At 36.4% G+C, this 27799-nt stretch overlaps 1 protein-coding gene across 2 annotated transcripts; it reads left to right on the top strand.

Annotated features, from left to right (window-relative positions):
- Trx (histone lysine N-methyltransferase trithorax) lies at positions 1–26835 on the top strand. Of its 2 annotated transcripts, XM_076444710.1 has the most exons (11): positions 1–363; positions 863–2297; positions 2731–3297; positions 3385–3818; positions 3922–4083; positions 4144–4539; positions 5650–12404; positions 12491–12653; positions 13319–13465; positions 15046–15238; positions 15347–26835. In XM_076444710.1, the coding sequence occupies exons 1-10, from the start codon at positions 199–201 to the stop codon at positions 15217–15219; spliced, it is 10398 nt and encodes a 3465-aa protein (XP_076300825.1). In that variant the 5' UTR covers positions 1–198; the 3' UTR covers positions 15220–15238; positions 15347–26835. The 2 variants fall into 2 exon arrangements, with proteins under 2 accessions (XP_076300825.1, XP_076300824.1); XM_076444709.1 differs by having other exon boundaries at positions 15046–26835.
- Positions 26836–27799: the final 964 nt, after the last annotated feature.

Raw genomic sequence — 27799 nt, 5'->3', positions numbered from 1 at the left:
GTGTTTGACAGTACGCGCGTATTTCGCGGCTATCATCGAATTTGGCCGACGTTAACCGATGTTTAACGAAGCCTGCAAGTTCCGTGTGTGTTAAGTGTTCGTTGGTGTTCAGTTGGTGCGCCTCGACTGGGCAAAATCGCGTAAAATGGAAACAGAATTTCGTTGTGAGGTTGAGGTTGGCCGTTGAAAAAAGTGAACATGGGAAGGTCCAAGTTTCCCGGGAAGCCGCCGAAGACGGTCACCAGGAAACGGATCAAAGTTCTCGGCCAGCCCGAGACAGTCCAAACTGATTCGGTAACCGTCGCCGAGAACATCTACTACGGACTTTCCCTGTTCAACGAAACATTTGGTGACAACGAGAAGGTAATTCGTAGTTTACTTTCGTAATGAGTGTCCACTTGAAGGCGTCTAATTAAAGTGATGCGAAAAATGAAAGTTACTTAGTCTACAAACAACCGTATTTATTTTATAAGCATGATAGCTACCTATACGCCGCCGATTCGGTGGCCAGAAAAACTCGGGAGATTTGGCTGTATAACGAAGGTTAACCTATTGGAAGGGAATCGCAGCCTCGGAATGGCAGATGTGTATAATATGTACTGACGTATCGCTATAGCTTGAAAGTGTCAGTGACTTTCTGAAAGATACTGTTTCGTTCTTGTTTTTATTTTGTAAACAGTATTTATATTGTATGATTCTCTTTATCTTTCATTGTTTTTTCCACAGAACGAAAGTTCGATGTGTGTTATTATATTATATGTATAGTATTTCACGAAAAAAATGAATACAGAAAAATTTAACAAATATTATGTACATGTTAATACGAATAAATAATACTAATGTTTATATTCTTTTTCTGTAGGAACATCCACCATTCCATGGTTTTAGCACTAAAGAGGCTAATCTTTCCGTGTCGTACATCAAAACGCAACAACATGACACAGAAAATGCAACTGTTAAATCACCACCTGATGCTAAAGAGAATTCTGTATCAAAATCATCGAACGAACAAATCACAATCGCAGATGTTAAAAATTCTCCTTCGAATACTGAAACTAATGTAGAACCGTTATGCGATAAAATCAAGGACCCAACAGAGGACGTTAAGAAAGATGTAACTGTACTTAATTCGAAATGCGCTTCTAAATTTCATAGATCTAGAACTCGCAGAAGTTGCAAAAACATTAAGTTCTCGAATTTCATGAAAACGCCGGTTTTAAAATCGGTGAACAATATCTTGGATCAGCATCAGCGAACAAGACAGTTGCGTAATAGTACTGCAAAAAGGTTACTTCAGAGGGCAAAATCTAACGGTAACAATGTTCGCAATATCACAGCCCAATGCGGAGATAAACCGAATGCAGTAAGAAAATTTATTTTACCAGTCCGAAGCGCCCATTCGTCGAGAGTTATTAAGCCAAATAAAAGGTTTATCGAAGAATTAGAAGAGATTTCTGGCGTAGAGTCTAGCGAAAATGAAGTTGGTATGCACATGAAGAAAGCTAAATTTACGTTGAACAAGATTTGTAATCAGGATTCAAAATTAAAGGATGGAAATGTTAATAAGTCGTGTACAAAATTGAAAGATAAGGATGTAAGGAATAAGAGTAAGAAAGTAATTCAGCATACAAGCTCCGATGCCCAAACTGTATTACCGTGTGCAAAAACTTCTGAGAAATTAGCAGCTTCTGTACAAGACGCACAAATATCAAAAGTTAATAATATGGATATAAAGAGGACTAACGTATCGAATAAAAACAAAGTGATAAAAACTGCATCGAGCGAATCGAATAGTACTCAAGATTGTTCGCAAAATACAATTAGGAAAAGTCAAAATTTCAAATTAAACGTATCTAAAAGTCAAAAACCAGTTTCTGTTCCTACGAAAGTTCTTCCTGAATCCAATGTTCCAAGCTCAGAGTCTTCCAGGATTCAAACAAGATCAGGAACTCAAAGTGAAGTCACTGGTCTAGAAGTTCAAGCGAAATTCGACGATGCAACAAAAACAAAGGAAACTAGCGGAAAAAGTCAAGATAATTCTGATAATAGAGCTATAATTGCAGAGGGAAATTCAGATAATTTTGACACTGAAAGTACATTGTCCGAAAGTGGAAGTGAACATAGTAACCATACCGAAGATGAACAGTCGGAATGGACTGGAATGAAATTAAATGGCGGAAAAGTGATTTTAAGGAAGGCAAGATTAAAATTAGATAACAAGTGTGTCGGTGGAACTGAAGGACCCTTTTCGACAACAAATAATAATAATAATGTTACTGGTGGAAATACTAATTTGGGTATGTATCTAACTTCTTTTAACTCTTAGCACTCGATGATATTATTGTTTACATTATTAAATAAGTTAGTATCTAATCAATTACTCAACATTTAAGTATTCTTTGAGGTGTTCTATCAATTTCATATCCATGAAATAAACAAAAATCATATAGAATAAAATTACTCTAGCTAGGAAGAAATGTTTAATTTTCGAGTTAAAATAGCTCCGAGTGCAAAGGGTTAAATATACTTTTAACATTATAATTAGACAGCGGATTTTATGGTTTCATGATAGAAATAAGTAGGTACAACTTAAAGTGGAAGACTTCTACTTGGCTGCTGTTCATTGTAATCGATGTGAACAATTTTTATTTTGCACAAAAATCGGCAGTCTAATTATAATAAATACTTAACAAATTATAGAACAGCAATATTTTTACTTTGATGTTTCAGGATTAACAGGTACTATTAAGTGTGGTGTGTGCGGGGCTGTACGGTTTTACCGATTTGTGAAACAAGCCAGGAAATTTGGTATTCATAGTTGTGAATCTTGTCGGAAGTTTATTAGCAAAATGATCAAGCGACAAGCTTGTGCAAAATCTACGAATAATACTCTACCAGTTCTTCAATGCCATAAGGGAGATGGTTTATGCTTAGTTCCACCTGTTGTACGAAGTCAGCAATGGAATCTCATGAGATGTGTTTATAAAGCTAGGTGTCCGGCATGTTGGTTGAAAATGTGTTTAAAGTGTTACAACATTCCTTCCTCATTAAGAATGAGCTTAAATGCATTACTACCGCCGATGATGAGAGATCCTTTGAGTATTCCTTTATCATTGAGTCAACAAGATAACGATAGTCAAGGGCAAAAATTGATATCTTCGAAATTAGGTTGGCCTGCAGAAGACAGTTCTGAGAAGAACTTATTCAAGTCAGCTATGAATTGGAGAAACATGGAAATGGGTCAGAAAACCAGCTGTCAAGGCACCGGTGGTTTTCTGTATACAAAATTAGACAAATGTAAGTTACTAGCATGTTTTGCTTTAATAATTTTACTATGTAAGTATTGATATATGTATTCAACTATTGTATCTTTTCTATTTCTAGTCGACTCATCGCTAAATATGTCACCTAGTAAAAAGAGAAGAAAAAATAACAGGATAAAAGTAAGGAAGAAAATCAAAAATCCAATGTTCTCCTTACCGTCTATAAGCCAATGTCCACAACCCCTTAGACAGAGACTTGAATTAAAAGGGCCGAGAGTAAAACATGTTTGTCGAAGCGCAAGTGTTGCACTTGGTCAACCAATAGCTACTTTTCCTTCAGTAGAAGGGAAAGAAGATACGGAGAGCAATAAGCACATTCCGAAAACATTGAAGGAAAGTGATAGGTCGGAGAAGAAAGATTGTGCTAAAGAAAAAGAACCAGCGAAACAAAATGATGAAAATATTGTAAACCAGAATACTGTGAACGTAACCCAACAATCCAACCTGAAAAGGGGAAAATCTCAACAAAGCATTCTAACATCTAATTTTCAAGTGGTAAGCTGCGTAAAAAAAAAGCTATGCACATATAAAGTAAAATGCAACATTCATAAATATATTTTTCTCTCAACCTATAATTTTAAATTTTATATTTTTATAGGCACCTAAATCGAATAACGATTCGGTGCATACAGTGTCTATAGACTTCTGGGAACAGTATGATCCATCAGAAGTCGGTGCAAAAGGTTTTGCCCTGATTGGTTCAGAACTCTTTCATATTCCTGCTATTTGTTACCTTTGTGGAAGCGCTGGAAAGGAGCCAGTAAGTAATACGTTTATGTATATTAATATTTATGATTGTACATTGTAATGATCTTTCCAGCTGATCCATTGTCAGTGCTGTTGTGAGCCATATCATGCCTTTTGTTTGGAACCCAGTGAATGGAATGCTTGTGCCCAACCAAATTGGTGCTGTCCTCGGTGTACAATATGCCAATCCTGCCATCTAAGATCTGGTCCAAAATTGTCTTGCATTCGTTGTCGTCAATCATTTCATCATTCGTGTTTGTCGAAATCTGGTGTTAGTGCAAGACTTTATAATCCCGAAAGACCGTTTGTTTGTCAAACTTGTGTCAAGTGTAAAAGTTGTGGTAGTGAAGGAGTTAATGTTCACGTGGGCAACTTACCATTATGCTCCATGTGTTTTAAATTGCGTCAACAAGGAAACTATTGCCCTCTGTGTCAAAGGTGTTACAACGAAAATGATTTTGATACGAAGGTGAGTATAATATTTGTATACATACTATATTTCTCTCAACTTATAAATTTACAGGATGACAAGAAATAACGGAATTAATCATTTCTTATTATAATTCTGTCAAATCGACGAATTTTGAAAAACCAAATGATAACAACCATAACATAGACCTTTAGTATTCATATATTTAAGAAATTTCGAAGTGGCCACTCTTTGAGCCGATTCGGAGGCTCAAACGTGTTTTGAAATTTTCGGCTATGGGCCGCAGCTCTTCTGGCGTCATTCGGTCCCACACCCGGCGCAGAGATTTTTTCAGTGATTCGAAACTTTTATGGGGCTGAGCACAGGCCCTGGCCTCCAAAATCGACCAAACGCTGGAGTTCATGGAGTTGAGATCCGGTGAGTACGGCGGCCATTCCGCAGATGTGATGAAACCTGGAAAATGGGATTTGCTACGGTTTTCGTGGATCAAGGGGTAAAAATCAACCAAGAAGTGTATCGACGGGACATTCTCGGAGCTGTCGTACTTCTGTGGGTCCAACAGCACCTCGGCGATCCGGAATGGACGTTACAGCAGGATTCCGCGCCGGCCCACAGGGCGAAAACGACTCAGGAGTGGTGCCAAAGCCCATTTTCCAGGTTTCATCACATCTGTGGAATGGCCGCCGTACTCGCCGAATCTCAACCCGATGGACTACAGTGTGTGGTCGATTTTGGAGGCCAGGGCTTGTGCTCGGCCTCATAAAAATTTGGCGTCATTGAAAAAATCTCTGTACCAGGAGTGGGACCGAATGACGCCAGAAGAACTGCGGCCCATTGCCGAAAATTTCAAAACACGTTTGAGCCTCTGTATCGGCACGAAGGGTGGCCATTTCGAAACTTCTTAAATATATGAATACTAAAGGTCCATGTTATGGTTGTTATTATTTGGTTTTTCAAAATTCGTCGATTTGACAGAATTATAATAAGAAATGATTAACTCCGTTATTCCTTGTCACCCTGTATATAACACGCGTACGACGGCATTTATTCCGACATCACTTTTATTATAAGTGTATAGTTTTCCAATATATTTTTTCTTTTAGTGCTTCAAAGTGCTGTTTGTTAATTTAAAGATTTTATACTTTTCAGATGATGGAATGTAGCGAATGTTCTTATTGGGTGCACGCCCGTTGCGAAGGACTTTCAGATGAGCGGTATCAAATTCTTAGTTATTTACCTGATTCAATTGAATTCACATGCAGTCAATGTTCCTTGAATCCTAATTCAGTTTGGAGGAATGCTATAGAGGCTGAACTTAAAGCCGGTTTTATAGGAGTGATAAAATCATTAAGTAAAAATCGAAAAGCTTGTGCTGCTTTAAAATGGAGTCCACGAAAGGAATGTCTGTGCAGACCTATTCCGAACGTAAGGAAATTAGAGTTTTCAAATGAAAAGACAGATTTGAGTACAATCGGTAATAAAGAAATTCTTAATTCTGAAGAATCTGAAGAATCAAATAACGAGAAGTCTAAAGATTCAGAATCTGGTTCTAATAACTCAAAATCTGACACAACAAATAAAACAAACGACGATCAGCCTGCTGATTGTTCTAACAGAAGAGGTTTAAGACGACTTAGACAAAAGTTTCACCTTAAAGAATGCTCCGTTCGAGTTAAAAACTGTGCTTTAAAAGATAATCAAGACAGCGATAAAAAGGATTCGGTAGCTCAAGAAAATTCGAATAGTAATTCGAACGACACAGAATGTCATTGTTTGGACCAGCAAATCATTGTTAGACCTTCACCCACGTTAATGTCGGTGAAACGAAAAGTGAACAACAATGAATACAAAACATTATTACAGTTTCATGTTGATATGGGACATGTAATCAATGGCACTGGAACTAAAGAATTGATCGACGCTTATCATGCAATTTTGCAAGAGGTGTTTCCATGGTTTAGTCCGAAAAGTATTAAAAACACTAATGGTAAAGTTAACAACACATTAATTCCCACCAAGGATGATAGACAAGACGACAGTTCTCATGCGAAACTTGACGATTCTATATTAGAAGTATGGAAGGAAGAAGTAATGAAAGCGCCGAAAGCAATCGCGGCTAAAACGGCAAACTTGTACAACGTTCACGTTGAAGATAGTAGATCGTGTTGTTTGTGCAAAGGTTTAGGCGATGGTCAGGAAACAAAGGAAGGACGATTGTTGTATTGCGGACAAAATGAGTGGGTACATTCGAATTGTGCACTTTGGTCGAACGAAGTATTTGAAGAAATCGACGGTTCTTTGCAAAATGTTCATAGTGCTATCTCGAGAGGACGTTTAATTCGTTGCACCGAATGTGGAAAGAAAGGTGCGAGCGTTGGTTGTTGCGCGAAAAATTGCAGTAGTACCTATCACTACCCTTGTGCAAGAAACGTTGGACTTGCTTTAAATTATGACAAAACAGTATTTTGTTCTTTGCATTTGAACAACTGTTCGCATAAAACATTGCAAAACGAGAATGATTTTAGTTTAAGAAGGCCGGTGTATGTAGAACTGGATCGTAAGAAGAAAAAATATGCAGAGCCAAGTAAAGTAAAAGTTATGATAGGTTCCCTGATGATCGATTACTTAGGTACAGTTATACCAGAGTATTCTGACACAATTGAGAAAGTTATACCATGCGATTACAAATGTTCTCGATTATACTGGTCCACGGTGAATCCATTTAAAATTGTCAGATATTACATCAGAACGTATGTGCAAGTTTATGTACCAGAGATTTCTCCTGATCTAGAGAATAACATAACTATCGATCACTCTAAAGAACAAGAAAAAGAAGATCTGTTGAATATGCAGAAAACTGAATTTTTAGCTGTGAAACAAACATTAGATGCTCTGATTGATACAGTTTGTAACAAGGAAGTCGATGAGAACTTGGCAGAACAAAATAACACAGATCTTTTACCCCCAGAATTGAAAGAGGCCATATTCGAAGATCTGCCACATGATTTGTTAGATGGTATTTCCATGCAGGATATATTTCCTAAAATGTCGTACGAGGATTTTTTAGCAATGGATTTAAAAAATGATGGTACATTATTAACCGATTTATTTAAAGATGATATGCTAACAACATCCGAAGTCGATGAAATCATAAAACCACCGGAAAACAAGATTTCGAAAGTAGATCCTTCCTTGTTGGAGTTAGGAGCTCATAATGATCTTTGGGTACATCTGGAAACGAAAACTTCGGTTCAAGATTTAGTGGATGATTTGTTAAATTCGAAAAATCAAAAACGTGGAGGTAGAGAATTAAAAAGATCCAAGTCAGAGGTAATGTCGAATAGTCCGTTGGTTGTTGGAGGACAAAGACATCATCAACGATCTTGTAGCTTAACTTGGAGTTGTAAATTAGACAGCACGTATGGTCCCAGTATAAAAAGGAGGAAGTTATCGAGGAACTCGAGTATGACGAAATCTAGCGAAACAAGCGTAATGGTATTAGATTCACAAAATGAACGTCCACCCACTTTGCACGAGTTAAGAATTCCAGATGGTATTATGGTTACTGTGGGCAGAGCGAACACGCCTAACATCTTATCTGATTCCGTGAGGGAATTGAAGTATTGTATTGAAGATGCAAGTGGTATTAATCGTCGTGTACTCTCTACAAGTCGTGAAGATGGGAAAGAACATAAGCGACTATTCTGGCATACAAGACAACAGCCGCGAATATTACAAGTCGATGGGACTGTAGATCCAAGCAGTGCTAGCGAATGCAGTTCACCGGAATATAATATCGAAGAGAAAACGGCAAGAGTACGTGTGCCAGAACCCTTGTCCATCCCACAATTAGATGGTATCAACGATGAATCCTCTTGCGATAGTAATGAATTTAGTTTGTCCACTGAAAAAGATTCCAACTCCTCTACAAAAACGTCGAACAACATTTTACGATCAAAACGAATATATGGGTTCCTTAGATCACACTTGGCCAAAAATAATGAGAAATCGCAGAAAAGCACAATTCATTTGTTCAAAGAGAATAATTTGAAGCTAAATTTAGAAATTCCGCAATTAGACGGTGCCGATGATATTTCCAGTGACGACGAATGCATATCACCGCAACTTGTAGAAAGTGAAAAGATCAACGTTACCTCTCAGTGTGACGCGCCGCTTGATCATATAGATCGTCCGGTAACTTGCAAACGATGTCGTTGTACCTACAGAACTCAAGATAGTTATAATAGACACTTGACACACTGTGATATCATGATTACAAGCGACAGTGATTCGGAAACCATGGATAATAAATTGGCATCGCCTGATTCTAGATTTTCTCCGAGCGTTGGTTCTGTGTCTCCACAATTTATAACGCTATCACCTTCGGAGGGACACACCCTTTCTTCCGACTATCCAGACATGCAAGCTACATCTCCTCTAGAAGCCTCTGTACCGTCTCCTCATCCGGCAATTCAAATTGAACCAATTGCACAAGCGATTATTACACCGCAAATTCATACGCATGCCACTGTGGAAACTGTGCATCAAACAGTATTAACATCCAACGATATGATTGTACAAACGCAATACACTAGAACAACAACCACATTACCAAACGCTACAGTATTACCTCAGGAGAGTACTGTTCAAATAACAGAAATCACAGATCCGCCATCTGTTACAAGTGATTCTAGTATTACACAGAATATTATTAACACACCAGTGAACTCTCCTGATGGCGCAAGTTCTCAAACCGTTCCAAGTCCGCAAGTATCGCCGACGTTTTCTTCAACCGGTGTACAAACTGCAAATAACGAATCGCAAGCGACGAGTGTTCAATCAACGAAATTAGTAAAGTCAAGAAGTCCAAGAGCACCAAAGTCTCGAGCAAAAGGAGTTAAAACACAAATTGTGAAGAATACCGCGCAGCCTCATAACGGACATTCTAGATTTCAACCAATGCAGAATAATACTCCGGTTATACAGCTGCAACAAGCTCAAAGAGCAAGTGGGCCAACAGTAATATTACAGCAGGTAGCGCCGCCTGGTATTATGTCCGCGTATGTGGAAACGTTGCAACAACAATCTGGACAAAATTTTCAGTATCTAACAACAATTGGTGGGCAACACGAAGCAGCATTTAAGCCTCAATTCATAACAACTAATCATTTAGTTCCTGGCGCATACATACAAGCACCGTCTGATAATTTATTAGCATTACAAAACGGAGGTATCTCGATATTACCAGGTGTACAAATTGCCCAAACTCAACCAACGGTTTTAGGAACAATTATACAACAACAACCTAGTGCAATTCAGTGTGGAGTTATATCGTCTGAACAACTACTGTTAAGTTCAACCCCGACGTTGGAAATGTTCACAGACTCGACTGGCAGTATGTTTCTTTCAAATCAACCAATGTATTACGGTTTAGAAACTATCGTGAGCAACACAGTAATGTCTTCCAGTCAATTCATGACTGGCACAGTACCACAGGTGTTGGCAAGTAGTTACCAGACAACGACGCAAGTTTTTCAAGCCTCCAAGCTCATGGAACCTATTGTGGATGTTCAGACCGTTCCAGGCGTTCCGACTGTAACGGCAGTACAGGCAGTGCAAAATGTACCCGGAGTACCTGCGGTGCCCAGCGTACCTAATGTTGCTAACGTGCCCAGTGTACCCAATATTCCCAATGTACCCAATATGGGTAGTATACCGAATGTATCCAGTGTACCCAATGTTCCGAATGTACCCGCAATACCAACTATACCGACAGTTCCCTCTGTATCCAATATAACAAACATAACAAATATACCCACTGTATCCAATATACCAACAATACCCAAAGTACCCACTATACCTAATGCATCTAGCATACCTACTATACGCAATGTACCTAGTGCATCTAGCATACCTAGTGCATCTACCGTACCTAGTACATCTAACGTACCTAGCGTACTTGGTATACCCAATGTACCTACTGCACCTAGCATACCTGGTATACCTACTGTACCTAGTGTATCAAATATGTCAAATATACCTAGCACACCTGCTGCTTTACCTAGTACACCTAGTGTGCCTAGTATTCCTGCAGTACCTACCATTCAAAATGTATCCAATATTTCCACGCTGCAATCCAATGTACAATCTATGGGAAATATTCCAAACATACCTGCTGCGGTACCCAGTGGATATGTGGTAGTAAACCAGTCAACACCTATAGCAGAACCGATTGCACCGCCGCAAATTAATATATCTGCAACGTCTGAACAAAACTTTGCATCGACCACATGCAATAGCATATTGCCTGTATCATGTCAGAGTGTTGAACCAATGACATCGATACAGCCACCAGATACATGTCCATCTGAGCCTCAGATTGTAACAAACGTGACATCATCTCCAAAGCTGTTGCAAAACTCGATACCAACAATACCAAGGGTAGCTGTACGCCCAAGTCCAGTCTCTAACTCGACACAGCTAAATAACGGACCATGGAAAATGACAGAACCACTATTTGGTACGGAGCAAGTAATGAACAACTGTGTTAGACCGTATTTTGACTCGAAGCATGTATCAGAGAATACCAATATGATAAAATCTAGCATATCATCTAAAATACTCCCCTTACCTAATCACTGTATAACTCAAAGGGATATAATTGTAAATAAGTTAAATCATGATGTAAATAATGTGCATAATAATTATATTAGTGCTGTACCGAATTCTAACAATATTAATATAAGTGTAAGTAATAACCCAGTTATCACTAGTTCGACTGTACAAAATAAAATTACGATGTCTACGAGCAATGTACCGACAAGTCGACCGATGAATAGAGTATTACCTATGCAAGCCGTAACTCCGAAACAAGATACGATGAAAGTAACACCAAAAACTGAGATAATAGAAGAGCCAACGAAACCAGTGATTAAACCAGCAGAACCGGAACCAAAACAAGAACTGGTGGAATCGAAAAAGCAAATCGTCGAGGACATAGCACCAACAGAGAAAAATCCCGAAACGACTATGAACGAAATGAATGAAACTCTGAAGCTGAATACTGAAACAATCGAGAAAGTAAAGGAAAATATCAAGTTAGAACTAGATAAAGAGAAATTACAGAACGCCTCGTTGAAGATAGTATTACAGAAGCAGCTACAAGACGGTTCTTACAAAATTACACACAACATGAAGACAGTTGCACAGAATAAAAAATCTCCACAAGTAACGTCCGTAGAAATATTACCATCGAAGCAAGTACCTCCTCAGATAGCCTCCTTGCAATTGCTACCAATAAAAACGTTCACATTGAAAGCGAACAAAATTGATGAAAAAGTGAGACCAATAGATAACAACAAGTTTAATCTGTTGAAAACGAAGACTCCACCAGTTGCTGTCAAGAAGCCAAGAATCATAAGCAAATCAATTAAATCTGTTCCACCAAACTTACAAAACACACAAACGCATAAGTCTCCTGTGAAAGGACCGACACTAATGTACGAAATAAAGTCGCAAGATGGATTCTCTCACACCGCTTCCTCAATGGCCGAAGTATGGGAGACCGTATTTCAAGCAGTACAGAACGCTAGGAAGGCTCATAATTTACCACCGTTGCCTCATAATCCTCTTGTTGAAAATTTGGGCTTGGAAAACAATGCCACGGTATATCTAGTGGAACAGTTGTCAGACGTGAACAGGTGTACTAAATACAAACCGAAGTTCCATAGTCTAGCGCCACCTAAAACAGGAGATGTGGAAAGTGATTTACCAAAAGCGTGCGACAATGGTGCTGCTCGCGCAGAACCATTTAATGGACGGAAAGTTCATGACATGTTTAGTTGGTTAGCGTCCAGGCACAGGCAGCAACCAAAAATGATAGCCATTTCAGAAGCCGAGTCCAGGTAAAATTGAATTTTATTAGTAATATGCAGCAGACGAAATTTAATAATATATGTACAATGTGTCTAAATTTTTGTTCTTTTTATAGACGGGTGGCAAGTACAAACTTGCCAATGGCAATGCGATTTAGGATACTTAAAGAAACGTCGAAAGAATCGGTTGGTGTTTACCATTCTCATATACATGGAAGAGGTTTATTTTGCTTAAGAGATATTGAAGCCGGAGAGATGGTTATTGAGTATGCTGGCGAGGTACGTAAGATCACGAAAAAATTCTTAAAGAATAATACAATCAAACCTCGATAACTCGAAAACTTCTATAAGATGAAAATTTTGTTCATTCCCTTCTGCTACTGCTGCACTTTAAAAACCTCTCTAAGAGGTAGAGCACTAAAAAAACTCTGTAAGAATCGCATAGTGAAAATCGAAAAGTAAAAAAAAAGTTGAAATTTGTTGGACAGTGTAATTAATAATAAATAACTCATCTCCAAAAATTCAACTTTTCCTTCTTTGAAACTGTTACAATCAGCAAATTATTAACCCTTTGCATTCGGAATTATTTTAACACGAAAACTAAACATTTCTTCTGGCCTAGAATATTTCCATTCTGTATGACTTCTTTAATTTCATGCACATTAAACTGATGCAATTTACTCGTGCAATACTCAAATGTTTAGTAATTTATTTGATACAAAATAATTTCATAACTTAACAATTATTTTACGTTACTGAAATAGCAATATTTATACAGTGGTGCCTGGTGCCTCAGAGTATGGTAAACCTCTCATACTCGAAGACTTCGATAAGTCGATACTTCTATTCCTTGAGATTCGAGTTATTGAGGTTCGACTGTCTAATGTTTCGAATACTGTCGTTATGTATTTTAATTTTATTCATTGTTTCGTGAATGTTACCAGGTGATTCGAGCCTCTTTGACCGACAAACGAGAAAAATACTATGACAGTAAAAATATTGGGTGTTATATGTTTAAAATCGACGACCACTTAGTTGTTGACGCTACAATGAAGGGAAATGCAGCGAGATTTATAAATCACTCATGCGAGGTATGTATTTAATAATTATTTATTTTCTTGTAACTTTCCAAATAGTATTATCGTAAAAATTTCTGGTAATGTTTCTCATTTTATAACTGTTTTGAATTTAAATATATTATTCAATATTTCTTCTATAGATAATGTTATCATGTTGAAAAAAGTACAGTCTATATTAAATTTCTGCTTTGCTATGTTTCACTCATTTACAGTTATTATAAATGCACGGAACTCACAAACTGATTATGAAACATACATATAATGTATCTACGTTAAATAGAAGTACATAATTTTTAATATAAATTGAGTATACACACATATTTTAATACACTAAACTATCATAGTCAGGAAGAAATTAACCGCTCACAGAATAAATTATGATGAAATTTTTCAATTTTAATACTTCATTAATTGATATATTAATAATTATATCTATTTTCTAAATAACTCTATATAAAATATTTTTTCGTTTTTATATCTGAAACTTAGTCACTCTAGAAAATTACAGAAAAAGTCAGATGTTTAAACAATATTTGACAAATTTTGATTTTTTTGCAATTATTAATTGTTTATACATTTTTATAAAAACTCTATGAATCAAAATAGGAGGAGATACGTGTTTTTTTAAATTGCTTTAGGCTTCATCACATAACAATAATTATTATAATATTTCTTCATGTCATGCGGAGAGAAGCGTTGGGCTTGTTTTGTAGGTGACAATATAAATGTTTACAATATTTCGAATACATATAATACTACAGAGTCATTCTATGCGAATTTTGTTTAAATTTGAATACATATGTCGTAGTCTCTGGTGATATACATATAAACGTATCTCAAAAGGATTTTTCGTAATTTCACGTAATCTTAAAAACTGTTCGTTTTACAGATCTGTAAAATAGAGTGTTAACGTTTTTTCATTAAATTATAACGGCTGAATTATTGTAAATGGTTCGCCGTCTAAGGGTTAAATAGTATAAACAATTCAAAGATATTGTTTGCTTTAAAAGGGTGCGCAAGAACGAAACTGGTTCCTCTGGTGGGGACATGTCACTCGTAGGAGAGACAAAAACAGAGGGATAACCAAGCAGCTTGATTTTTCGATGTACTTGCAATAACTTTGTGAGCTAAGAAGCAATATTATTTGATAATTTTTGTGTTGAAATATTCTCTGTATTATTCCGCATCTTCGTACAGGGCCCTTTTCTGCAACTTGGCTCTTGAAACTTTATAAACAATAAAAGTGTACGTTTTTATAGAAGAAATTTTTTTCTGTACACTTTTTCCAAAAAAGGGCTCTGTACGAAGATGCGGAATAATACAGGTAATATTTCAACAAAAATTATCAAAAAATATTGCTTCTTCGCTTCACAAAGTTGTTGCAAGTTCATCGGAAAATCAAGCTGCTTTGTTATATCTCTCTGCCTTTGTCTCTCCTGCGAGTGACATATCTCCCCCCTCTGACCCTTGTCTTCATTCGTAGTTCACTTCTACGCCGATAGAGGGGCATCAGTTTCGTTCCTACGCACTCCTAATTATGTAAAATGAGAGAAAAATGTGGAAGGATCTGTAACTTTGAAATTGTATTGCAGCCAAATTGTTACTCGCGAGTGGTGGACATCTTAGGTAAGAAGCACATTTTAATTTTCGCTCTCCGCCGCATTATCCAAGGAGAGGAATTAACGTACGACTACAAATTTCCCTTCGAGGATATCAAGATTCCATGTACCTGCGGCTCCCGCAGATGTCGTAAATACCTCAATTGAGACTGCATATACAGCTACCGTAAGCAGCCGATAGCCGCAGCAAACCACTTGTGCTATAATTACTCGCGCTTCGGAATAGGATTCATTTTATTAAACGTTATTCATTTAATCATCAAACTATTTTCAGAGATTGCAGCTTTTTATTACTATAAAGGAAATAGATATACATTTAATGCGAACGAGAAAAGGAAAACACACAAAATGTTAGAAAGGCCAGATATAGTACACGAGACATCGCGTTATGACAATGTTACTTTAAACAGCTACACTTCGTAGTTGATTTAAGGGGGTTTACTTATAGCAATAAATAATTGGTCATGCCCTGCTTTCGTATCCGACGGGTCACGGCGCCGCACAGTGGGTCGAAACGCGAAAAACGCGGACAAAAATCATTTTTGAAGCTGCTTCTAAGTTTTAATTAATAAAAATGGTACAGTTTTATAGATTTTTAGGTGTTGAAGTCATTCAAATTAATCAATTTATTTTGATTTTGCTTCATTCCAAACCCATAAAAGTTATATGTAAATGCTTGTTCGTTGCGAAAAGGCCTGGGGTTTGAGTTCGCAACGAGCGAATAGGGAAGCCTTTTTTGATTTATGACTGTGTCTAGATACACGCCGACCGCGCCGAGCGGGACTTCAATAGAGAGCCGAACATAGAGAAGGACAGAGTGAAATACGGATCGCGTGACCGAAGCGTGTCGCCGTCGCCGGCACAATTTAAAGGCCCGCGAGTTCTTACAATGTATGTAATGACAGTGATGGAATTGTTCATTTTCCATTAGGCTTTTATGGGACTTTCACTAACTCATTTCTGGTATTTTTCTGATTAAAATGATGCCAAACACGATATAATTTGGCCAATATTTAGTGGTTTAATCGACGACGAAAGTTTCGAACGCAACGAAGAAGAGCGTATGGGAAAGAAAGAGACGCGGACAGTCGTCGCCGTCCTGCGGAGCGACTCGGGGCCGACTCGGCGTTGACAGGCAGTGGAGTGGATAGGCACGTCGCAACGAGCGCATAGTAGATTCTTCGCAACGAACGAGCATTTACTGTAAATGAAACGATATTCGAAAAAATTCAAGATAAGCTGAAATTATGAATTTTTATTGAACTTCAGCATTTAATTGTGAGATACAGATGTGGAATTTTGGAAAATGAAATGCAGAAAATGATGCCTCATTTATCAACTAACAAGTTAATAATACAATTTTACATTTTTCGATTAGTCAGAAAAATGATTTTTGTCCGCGTTTTTCGCGTTTCGACCTACTGTGCGCCGCATCGCACCGAGACTCATGAAAGTGTTACTTTTATCCACGCCTGTGCTTTCACGCACGTCTTCTAGACTCTACTTATTATCTACTATTGAGGCTTAAATGTTCAAGTTATCGTCACTTTACACTAAACCGGAAATCAACGAATACACTCGTATATGGAGGAAACTATTCTACGTTCGGTTAAACTATTCTTGCATTATTTCTTACTATTGGTGTCTTTCAGTAATATAATTACTGTCTCGTGGCGCGTTCAGGACAGCCATTGTTTCCCACGCGTAACGTTACGAATCCTCAAAGTTTAGTTCAAGCAGAGTTGCCAGATCAAGGGAATTGACTCGAATTGAGGGGGAAAAGTGCCAGTACCAGATTAGTCACGTGACATTGTGACACGTGTATTGCTGGGCAGCGAATGAGTCTGATCCGTCACGATCCGTCACGCTCCGAGGTGAAACGCTATTCGAGTAACCTTTTCGGTCGTGCGGTCTTTTGCACACAGTATTGGTATGTTTTTTTAACTTTTTAACTTGCTTTATATTTGTAGTAGTGTTTTGCGATAAAGCGACGACCTTATTAGGAACGGAAAAACAATATTAATGAAAATGCAGGTAAAAGATGTTTTATCTAAACACATCGGAGGTTAAACACTCTCCAATTACATTTTAATCATTAGCATTCACTTCAAGTTTTAATCATTCTCGCCGATTCTTCCTTCCCACAGACACAGAAGGTAGAGTTTCGTCAATTCTACTTACGATTGGACCAATGGATAGAGAATGATGAAATTAAAAGAATAATGTACAGCTAAAGTCGACGTACTTAGAGAAGCACTAACGTTCTCTATGACCGTTCCTTATCTCCACTGATGCGCGGAAACATTGTAACGATACACTTTGAATATATGTGTTAATTGTATAAAAAGAGAACGGTCATCGCGAACGAAAAGCACAGAATTATCAAACGACAACGGTAATTCTGTATTTTATGCGAGACGAAATTTAGTGTAAAGTGGACGACGAACTTCGTGACATTTCATGTCTGCTGTAGGGCCAGATTTCAAATGTTCTTGTAAAATATGTAATTGTTAGATTAGACATTGTCTTGATGTAAGTATAGCTACCAGTTTAAGTTAATGAAATATAGCCGTTAAGGAAAAATGCGCGCGCGCGTGAGAGGGGGGGGGGAGAATGGCAAGATGAAACAGTCTCCTCGTTGTAGGATACTGTTGGAAGGTGTACCTACTTTGGCAGACATTGATGATATTCTTTAAGTCTTATTGTATTTTAAAAAATATGAAAAAAATAGAGAGAAAACGAACGGGAAACGAGAACTTGCTTCCTGACGAAATTGAAGTCTGTTCGTTCCTTTTCATTTATTAGTTTTTGGGACGTAGCGCTGTAATGAATTATGCAACGGGGCCGACTGCCGTGATGTCCCGACACGAACCGTCATGCGTGCAGTCCGGAGGCATTATCTCATCCGCGTTCAGCAAAAGAACATTTTTATCCCGACCATACTCCGGGGTTGCTATTATGCTAGAAGAACGCTCGATGACGGTCTTTCTTAAATGTTAGAGCAATAGATTTTATTCGCAGCTCTAAGAACAACATAGTCCATGTCATTGCACCGCGTTGGTTTCATGACGGTAGGCAGATGCACGATACCAGAGTTGGGCAGAAACTAATCTGATCAGTATATGTACTGCGTATTTTTATGGAAAATAAACATTCATTTCCATTCTTAATAGCTTTAATAGGCTGGAAATAATGTAACAATGCGATTCACTTCTCCGCATATATTTATCGTTTTGTATTCTACTTAGTCACTTTTGTAAACACACGATGCGTTTACTGATTAATGATTAACGATTATAAATAATGTGAAATCATGTTCGCGATTACGATTACTAAGTAATTCGTTGTATCACGATTAACGAATAACTTAGCAATCAAAGTAGATGTAATCATTGGTCATGATTAACTCGGTAATTATTAATCATGAGATGATTACTTTTTTTTGTATTATGATTCATTGAAGAATTTCGTATCGTGGTAGTTGCAATAATTAGCCAACTGATTCCACGAAGAGACGATCGATCAATTTTGTACATATAATTGCACGTAACGTTGATTTCAGTAAAAGATCAATTAATCATTCATTCCGTGATTACAAATTATTGATTAGCGATGTTTATTATTATGAATACTTTTCGTAATCGGTTACAAAAGTAACCGCAAAATAATTTTATTACTGCCCAACTCTGCAAGATACCGTCAAGTTGCAATATTCCAATTGCATTTGCGATGCGCTTTATAGGTTCGGGCATTACATAGTGTAATAGGGCGGGCGGCACACTTTAACAAGTGTATCGTCAAGACTGTATTCGTGCACTCGATTTGCATTTCACATGGGCAATGGATAATTTTCATTCTAAACGTCGAATACACACTTGGAACGATAGCATCCTTGCAGTTGTCGAAAAGCAGCGTAAAAATGTCAAGTTCTCTGAATACAGTAGTGCATACAGTAGAACTCCGTTTACGTGAACCTGGGAGACAAGTTGGTTCACATAATAAGTCCACGTCTCCCACTACCGATTATGAATTTTCATTTAACACTAACCGTACCACGACCGTACAAATGACCGCTTTCTCATTGTTTATTTTTTAATTATTAAAATTACAAAGATGCTTTCATTAGAAATTATTTAATCAAATTTATTCGAACATGTACTATTGTAAAAATTGTGAAGAATCTAAATAAATTCAATCTTGTAATTTTTATAAAACAATATATACATATATTAGACACATTTTGTACCGAGTTCACGTTCATGTTAGAGGCTTTCGCTCAGCCAGAGTTCAGTAAACCAGGCGCTGTTAAAATTGATTTCATATAAACGGAGTTGCATTGTAATTAAGCGTCCCCAATGATGTTTAAGTGTTAAGGGATGCTTAAGTGTGCGCTACTGTCCAGGATGATTCACTGGATGGGATAAAAGGTGTGCGAGGAAAAGGGAATATGTGTACACGTACACAGCTTGTTCTCTTCGCCAACATTTCAATGTACATATGTACCTCCCAGTGAATACCCTGTAGTTTGTCGCAATTATCGCAACCAAAGTTTGAAATTCTCCAAGCCTATCAAATCCGTATTCCGTATTAGAAAGTCCGGTAGCCTGATGTTGGCTTTAGACAGCATCGTGCACTGCATAGTATCTTGATTATTATTAATTCTGTGTTCTTCCATGCGTTATTTAGTGTACGCTTGTCGTAATTTAGAGCCGCGAGTAAACGTCCATGCCCGATCCAATAGGGGTGTACCAGTGCATCTGTTTGCTCGTGATGATAGGCGGTCTTTGGGACAGAATCAATACCCTAAAATTGCTTCGTTCCTTTCAAATGGAGAATTACATACGCGCAATATTATTTCGATATGTTCTCTGTCTCCTTTTTTTTTATAGATTTTTAAACATTGCACCCATACGTTTGTGCTTCCGCCTTGCCAATAATACAATATTAATATGATTACTTTATTTTTATATTTAAAAAAAAGCCGCTGGAGAGAAAGAAACGAACTGCGAGAGGGAAAGAGAGAGAGGGAAAAAGTTTTTATTTTACAGAAACTCCAGAGAAACCGCTACGAATCGAATGAGATCATTGTAAACGAGGTTTCTGTCCAAAAAAGAATTTTACGAATTGTAAAAAAAGAAACGAAAAGTATGAAATATCATAATGACCGATTACGTTGATGAAAGATGTAAATGGGGGGAGGGTGGGGGGGAAAGAAAAATGATCAGGTCATTGTCTCGAGGAAACTTTTCTAGAGCACGCGCCTAGAAAATGTTTGTGATATTTTCCCACAGTGGGAAAAATTATAAATGTTCTTTATAGGAATATATTTCAGACTTCACGGATATTACTTGGTCCGTAAGAAAAAAAAAAGAGAGAAAAGAATAGAAAAGACGAAGAGACGAAAACACCTTTCTGTGAAATGCAGTTTTGCCTTACCTTTAAATGTACCTACGCTTTAACCCGGTGATAGATTTTAGATGTACCCCGATGACTTATATTCAAACTGAAGACAAACTGTAATTGCGTCTATGCATCGATTAAGCTATGATAAAGTATTTTAGTCCGATTAATCAATTTCTGCCGAGGTGGTTGTCCCTTTAAAATTTGGTGCTCCGTGGACACCGTTAAGTGCACTTTACAATGAAAAAATGGCCTAGAGTAAGAGATAGTAGACGGCAGCGGAGAAAGAGTTTGATAATAATAAGAAATGCGTTATACGAAGAATATTGATCGCGGATTATTTAAAGAGGTAATATAAAGAATAAATGATGGCAGGAACATTATTTGAGCACGCGAGCAGCGTTCGTCGGTCGTGCGACAATTTTAATCGGCCTGGTTTGGTACAAAATGCATATGCTGATTTGTAAAAAGTTATTGTGAAAAAAAAGAAAAAATACGAGAAGGGGGAAAAGAAAAAATAATGGAAACTTGTTCTGGTCACGAGAAATTGCCATTTTTTTTTAGGTACTTTGAGAATCTTCTTTCTTTCTTTCTTTCTGTTCTAATATTACGATTACCAATAATGAGATAACTATTATTGGAAGATGAATATTGTTAATATAATGATAATTAATTTTAATCTGTATAAAAGCAAAAGGTAATAATGACATATAAGAAAAAAAAGGTAATTTACTTGAAAATATAATAGCAATGTTAGATATTTTATTGATATTTATTACTTTATGAGTGACGGTTCTAGGGTCAACGAGAGAAAAAATAACTAATTAAATTAAATAAAACAAAAAATGATTTAGAGCATGGTGCACACGATGGTCTAATATTGTTGAGATGAATTAACGAACGTCAGCTTTTGCCTTTTTTAAACGGAGGAAAAAGAAAGCATCCCCTTTCTGCTCGATGAACGCATTATATTCTCATCATTGTTATATCACCACTAGTTAAACGGGGATTATGAAATATATGATGTATTTGATGTATATATACTTTGTACTCCCATCGCAGATTAATATCCGTGGTGATTGTAACAATAGTCTGAACTGAAATGTATTTACATGTGTCCGTAAGCGAATTAAGTACATACACCGTTTCTTCATTATTTTTTTATTTATATAAAGAGTAAAACAAGGCACGCGAAATATATATATATATATATATATATATATATATATATATATATGTCTATGCTCTGAAAAGAGGATACGAGATAGTTTTCAGCGGTATAGAAACCACGCATACGTTTTTAATTAATACACGTTTGTCCGAGAAATTTCAAAAGAATCTGTCGAACGCTTTTTAAACGTATCTCTTTGTTTCTTTTAAAATACGATCCCCTAACTCGCGGAGTCTATACGAGCTCCTTAGTATTACGCATTCAGTCTTCATTATTATCATTATTATTATTACAATTAATTATAATCTATACGAGACGATATAGCATAATACATCACCACTCATACTTGTGCACCGCTTGTTTACTACACCCATCAGCGCACCATCCTTATTTTTTTTCTTAGACAGAGAGAGAGAGAAAAGCGAAAAAAACCCGAAAAAACGTGATTCGTGTGTGAGAAAGAGCAAAAAAATAAATTACTATCGACGTTAGAAAAATATACAAGTGTAACACGACTTCAAACTTCGATCATGTATATGTATACCTCGAGATATAAATTTGTTTTAGATAATGGAAGTGTTTAGACATCTAACTAGTTTGGTGTGATAAAATGAAATGAGTGGTTAAGTTATTCCACGGAACTGTACCGGTGCTCGTTATTACTTCGTACGACGATTTCAGAGCATCGCAGCGTTGCGTCCTCTTTTATCCCAAGAGCTTCGTGTCTTCAAGGTTCTTTCGGTTCTCCGTTTTATTCGTAATAAAGAAAACTCTTAAGGAATTAAGGATTAAAATTGTAAAACGCTTTTTAACAAAAAAGAAATGGAACACATACACACACATATACATGTATAAAAGGAAAAAACAAAACAAAAAGGAACACTCCTATTCTAATGTTTAAAGGAAACGTAGAATTTTGAATATTGTACTTATTTAATGATGGAGGGGTGAAAAAAAATACTATTGATAAATTTAATGAAGAAAAAAAAATGGTATGAAAAGAAAATTGAAAAAATTGTCTGTGATTATCAGTCATAATAATCTTTAGGTCGACATATTTTTTAGAGAATATTTTTTAGCAAATTACAAAATTTATGATATACTCCTATTATTGATATAATATTGGATCGGACACGCTACGCATAATATTTAAAAATGGAGGAAAGGAAAAAAATGTGAAAGAAAAAATAAAAATTTGAAACTGTAAAAGTTGCAAACTGTTTAATAGAATTATACATAGTTGAGATCGATGGCTGTTGTAAAATATTCTGTGTTTGGACAAATAATTATTGAAACTATTTATAATAACTACTAACGAGGTACGATTATATATTATTGTATCGCATACCGTATAGTAGCGTTTTTATCTATTTTGCGTTCGCATAATTCATCCAAATAGATTAAAGAGAAAACGAAGAGAGAGAGAGAAAGATAGAAATAGAGGGAGAGAGTGTGTGCGAGAGAGAAAGAGAGAGAGAATTGACGACGAACTCGTACCGAGTTGCGCACGGTGTACAGGACGAAAATAAGAAAATCATATGACGAATGTAAAAAAATGAAACCGAAGAGACGCTGCGGGCAAATGGGACGTACATACTGTACGCGTTCAGCGTGTAAAGTATCGTTATAAATCTATCTACTTATTGTAGGAAACTTATGAAAAGTAATTGTAATAATTACATTAACCAGATGATATGCGTACCGCATAGGAGACACATAACCGCTTTCATTTCACACACCACACCACACCTACACACCCACGTCGGTCTACGTCTACATACATACATATATATACAGAAAAAGAGTAGGCACACTATATAACACATACACACATATACACAACCGTACGCTCATGTTTTATATTTAAATGTTTTGTTAGTATTATATGAGAAATTAACAAAATAAAAACACAAATGGAAATATCATATTTCCCGTGCTGTGTGTGTGTGTGTGTGAAAAAGTATCCCATATACATATTATACAAGGTGTCCCATGTATCCGGGGCGAAATGTGCTTCCGAAACCGATGGAGCTCGAAATCAAAATTCATAAGTTAAAATCGAACGTAATTGGATCATGCATAGTGCGATCAAGTGCTTTTTTTGTATCGGTATAGCTAAACAATTTAAATACAGCTAAAAAATTTAGTTAGTATCCCAAATTTTTTGTTGTTTAGTACAGTTTATGCAAGAAATTAATGAGGTAAACTATTATGCTTCCATTGACAATAATTATAATAAAGTCGTTGGTCTCAAAGTTAGTTTGAATTTTTCGTTCACAAATAATAAAGACTTCGTTAACGACTGAATCTCAAATTAAGGTACATCCTCAAGGGTAAGGATTTTTAGGTTCTAATGATTAGAAATTGTTTAAACTGATTCCTTGTAGCCTAACACAATGAAGGGCGAGAATATAAAATCTCCAATAAAATCTGTACTCCGGAAAATTGACTAGGAATGGAGATTAGAACTGAGCCATTAGAATGGAGATATTAAAAACGAGTAAATATTTGTAGCAATAAATGCTCAGAATAAATACGAGGTTCGTATAATAATTTCGGCTGTATCGGTGCATAGAAATGCATAAAAGTGTAGCGTTGCACGAGACACTCGATCTTGACTGATACTATCTTTATCTACTTGGAAGGATTCGACAGTGTGACGTAGCCAGAGTCGTCAGATGAAGGAAGGGAGCACGAATTGAGGGGAAAACATTATCCCCTCTCTGTCAGTACCGGATTAGTCACGTGACATTGTGATACCTGCGCAACCTTAGACCATATATACTTATAGACCCGGCAAAATGGTGAACAGAGCGATATAAAAGCAAAGTATACAAGTATATTTATGCATTATTTAATGAACATTTGGAAAAACGATGCAAACTTGTTGTATAAAAAATTATAAGAAACGACAAAATCGTGATCCGAATATGTCTTTTCACAAGTAAGTATTTTATACTTAATATCACATATATATGTATATTGTTCTTACTATTCTTTTTTTTTAATAAAGTAAGATATGAGTAAATAAATACAGATTTTATATTCTCAATATCTACAACAACGACAAAATGAGTTAAGATTAAGAGGGAAAAATTACAATTTTTCATGATTTTCGGCCTTATAACTGCCATTTTCACCACTTTCAATCGTTTATAATTCGTAAACCAATTAACCAATTTCAATGAAATTTTCAGAACGTATATAATTTATACGAGTTTACAAAACACATCTTTGAAATTTTCGTTATTGGCCCAGCTAAAAATGTTGTAAAAATCAATTTTTACTATTGATTTCACAATTCCAACCAAATGCATTTTTTCAGCATGTCTATTATACGTCATTTGCAAAACTAATTCTTCTAGCTTTACAGAGAAGTCGTTTGTCCATAAAAAAAAGCTATTCTGATTTAAAGTGTGATCAATTATGCTCCTAACTGTGTATAAGTATATGTGGTCATAGTGCGCGACAGAGAAGAAGCCAGTCACGTGATCGGGCCGCGGAAGCGTGGGGGAACAGCGTCGTGGAAGGGGAAGGGTAGAGTGAGAGAAAAGTTGTGATCTGGCGACACTGGAGTTGACTGGACACAGCTCGGTTGCACGGGACACTCTGTGTACAGGACGGAATCGGGTGTCCACGTTCAGGGCCCGCTCTAGCGGTTACGTCGCCCCGGACAAAAAGACAAATTGCCGCACCTTAAGAATATATATTTTTTTTAAACGACGATACATATTTTTATTGTAAATAAAAATCAAATCATTTTATTTAAATTTTAATAAAAGAGCATATTTATTTAGAAAGAAACATATAACATAACATGACATAACACAAATTGTTAACCATATAATTTTTTAATTTTTAAATACTATTAAATATGTGTATTATTGCACAAACAATTAAAATTCTATAATTTTGTAAATAAAAGAAGGTAACATCAACTGCGTTAAAATCACAAAAAACATTTTTTTCTTACTTTCAGTTCTGCAAACTATTTTATTACATTTTTTAAATTTAAAAAAAGGAAATATGCAAGTCTATATACATATGCATGTTCAAACTTCAAACACAAGTTGAAGCAGCGCTCTGCTCGCGTGCTAATGCTATTCTGTTCAGAGAAGTATATGCATGTTCAAAAGTCCAAGCAGCGTCCTTTACAAATTCTGCGTTAATTTTTCAATAATAGTGTAAATATTTTTAGCTTTTAGACATAAACAATATAAATATGTTACGCACTGTAAATTTTTAGCGAACGAAAAAATCGGTATGTGAAATTTTCTATTAATTGGGTATTTAACACATCAATATTTTTCTCACACTTACAGCCAAAATGGCGACCCGGGCAAATGCCCGGGTTGTTGTCCCCCCCCGCCCCTAGAGCGGGCCCTACCACGTTCCACGATTGTCGCGAAAACAGATTCACGGATTAGATTGAATTAATCCCAACGCATTACTGATTAATTTCGAATATTGTCAGCATGCAATTAGTTTAAAACATAAAGCGGTAATCTTTATTCGTTCCCACGAGCGGCCGCTCGAACCAAATACCATATTGTAAACGACGATGCCCACTTGTTCATTGTAACACGGCGGTGTATGCATTGTAGGTCATGCTTTTTTCCACGTGTGAGAATCCTTTTATTTTTTTGTTCACGTGCGTATTCGGTTGAGCGCGCGACGCTGACTCATACGCGTTGCTCTCTCGGATGTTGTTATGCGTCAACTTTATGAGAAGAAAAAGAGATTGTTTTTTTGTCGAAAGTAGAATTCGCGCGCTCAATTTCGTTGGGAATCCAAGGGAGAGGGCGTGGAATTTCGATTGCATCTATTACAACAGTTTTCTTTACTCTTTCTACTTGAATGTGGAACGGACGTGCGAAAAAAGAAAGAAATGAGAAAATTCGATTCTGTGATTTTTTAGGGAAAGTACGGTGACAACGCACAGTGGAGTATTTGGCCCGCAAAGCTGGCCAAAACTATTGCAACGTTATTTATGATCTCAAGGTCATAATATTATATCGTTGAATTCGTCTTAAGATCAGCTACAACATTATGAAATAAAAAATACATTTTAACATTTAAAAAATCAAAGTGACCTCGAGTAATTGTTGTAAAAAAAATATTTTCAAAATTTTATGTATCGAACTATGTAGATGTCGGATCAATGTTCAACTTTTGTTCGAACCATTATTTTATTTGTTTTTATTACTCTAAGAGTTCTTGCGAATGAAATAATGCCATTACATTCTGCAATTCAAAAAAAATGTGTAGGATAGGAACTTTTCAAACACATTTACAATTCTATATAAATATATTTTTGTTCATATTATTTTATCGTAATTTTCCGGCCAAATACTCCACTGTGGGACGAAATAGGACGCAGCATCTCTGGAGTGTCGTTTTTACTTAACTTAGCTATAAAATTTCAAACCGGACGAATCCGGAATCAATTCTTTTTGGACTGTAATCACGAACCTTTACCAAATGTAACGAGACGAGAAAGAACATCGGGACTCACCGGGAAGTATAACAAAACCGTTAACGAAGTATTATAGGCGAAAATAATGTTTCTAAATTATTGGTTATTTCCAAATATTAATAACTATACTAATTTGGATAATGAAGAACTGAAACTTGTTCGAAAATGCTGTACATACCTAGCAGAAATATTTCTACAGCGAAAACATTTACACGATTTCCTTAAAATACCTGATAAATCAGTAATAAGCGAACGATGTTTCAAAGAATGGTTAAGAGCGAAAAATGTGCTATAAAATCTCTTAACTCTCGATGAGATATGCTGCTTCAGGAATTTTAAAATTAAAAAAGAATGCTGATACATTGTTCCTTACATTCAACTATCTCGAACAACAAAATTTGTACAGCATGCGCAAAATTTTTGAAATCGACTTTTGGCCAGCTTTTTCGTGCAAATACTCCACTGTGTGACGTATGATCGATGTACTGGAAACATTCGGGAACATATAAATCTGTAGGAGCAATGAGTAGTCGCAGATACGCTGCGACTAATAGTAATAATAATCAATTGGCATTACACGGTGAGATGTATCACTTCGGTGAAATATAACGTTGGGATAAGATACGACGGAAACCGTAGAGAGGCAAAGTATGTTGTAACGATAGGCATATTACATTTAT

The sequence above is a fragment of the Lasioglossum baleicum genome, unplaced genomic scaffold (assembly GCF_051020765.1).
Source record: "Lasioglossum baleicum unplaced genomic scaffold, iyLasBale1 scaffold0021, whole genome shotgun sequence".
Lineage (NCBI taxonomy): Eukaryota > Metazoa > Arthropoda > Insecta > Hymenoptera > Halictidae > Lasioglossum > Lasioglossum baleicum.
This window is presented reverse-complemented; position numbering and strand designations above follow the sequence as displayed.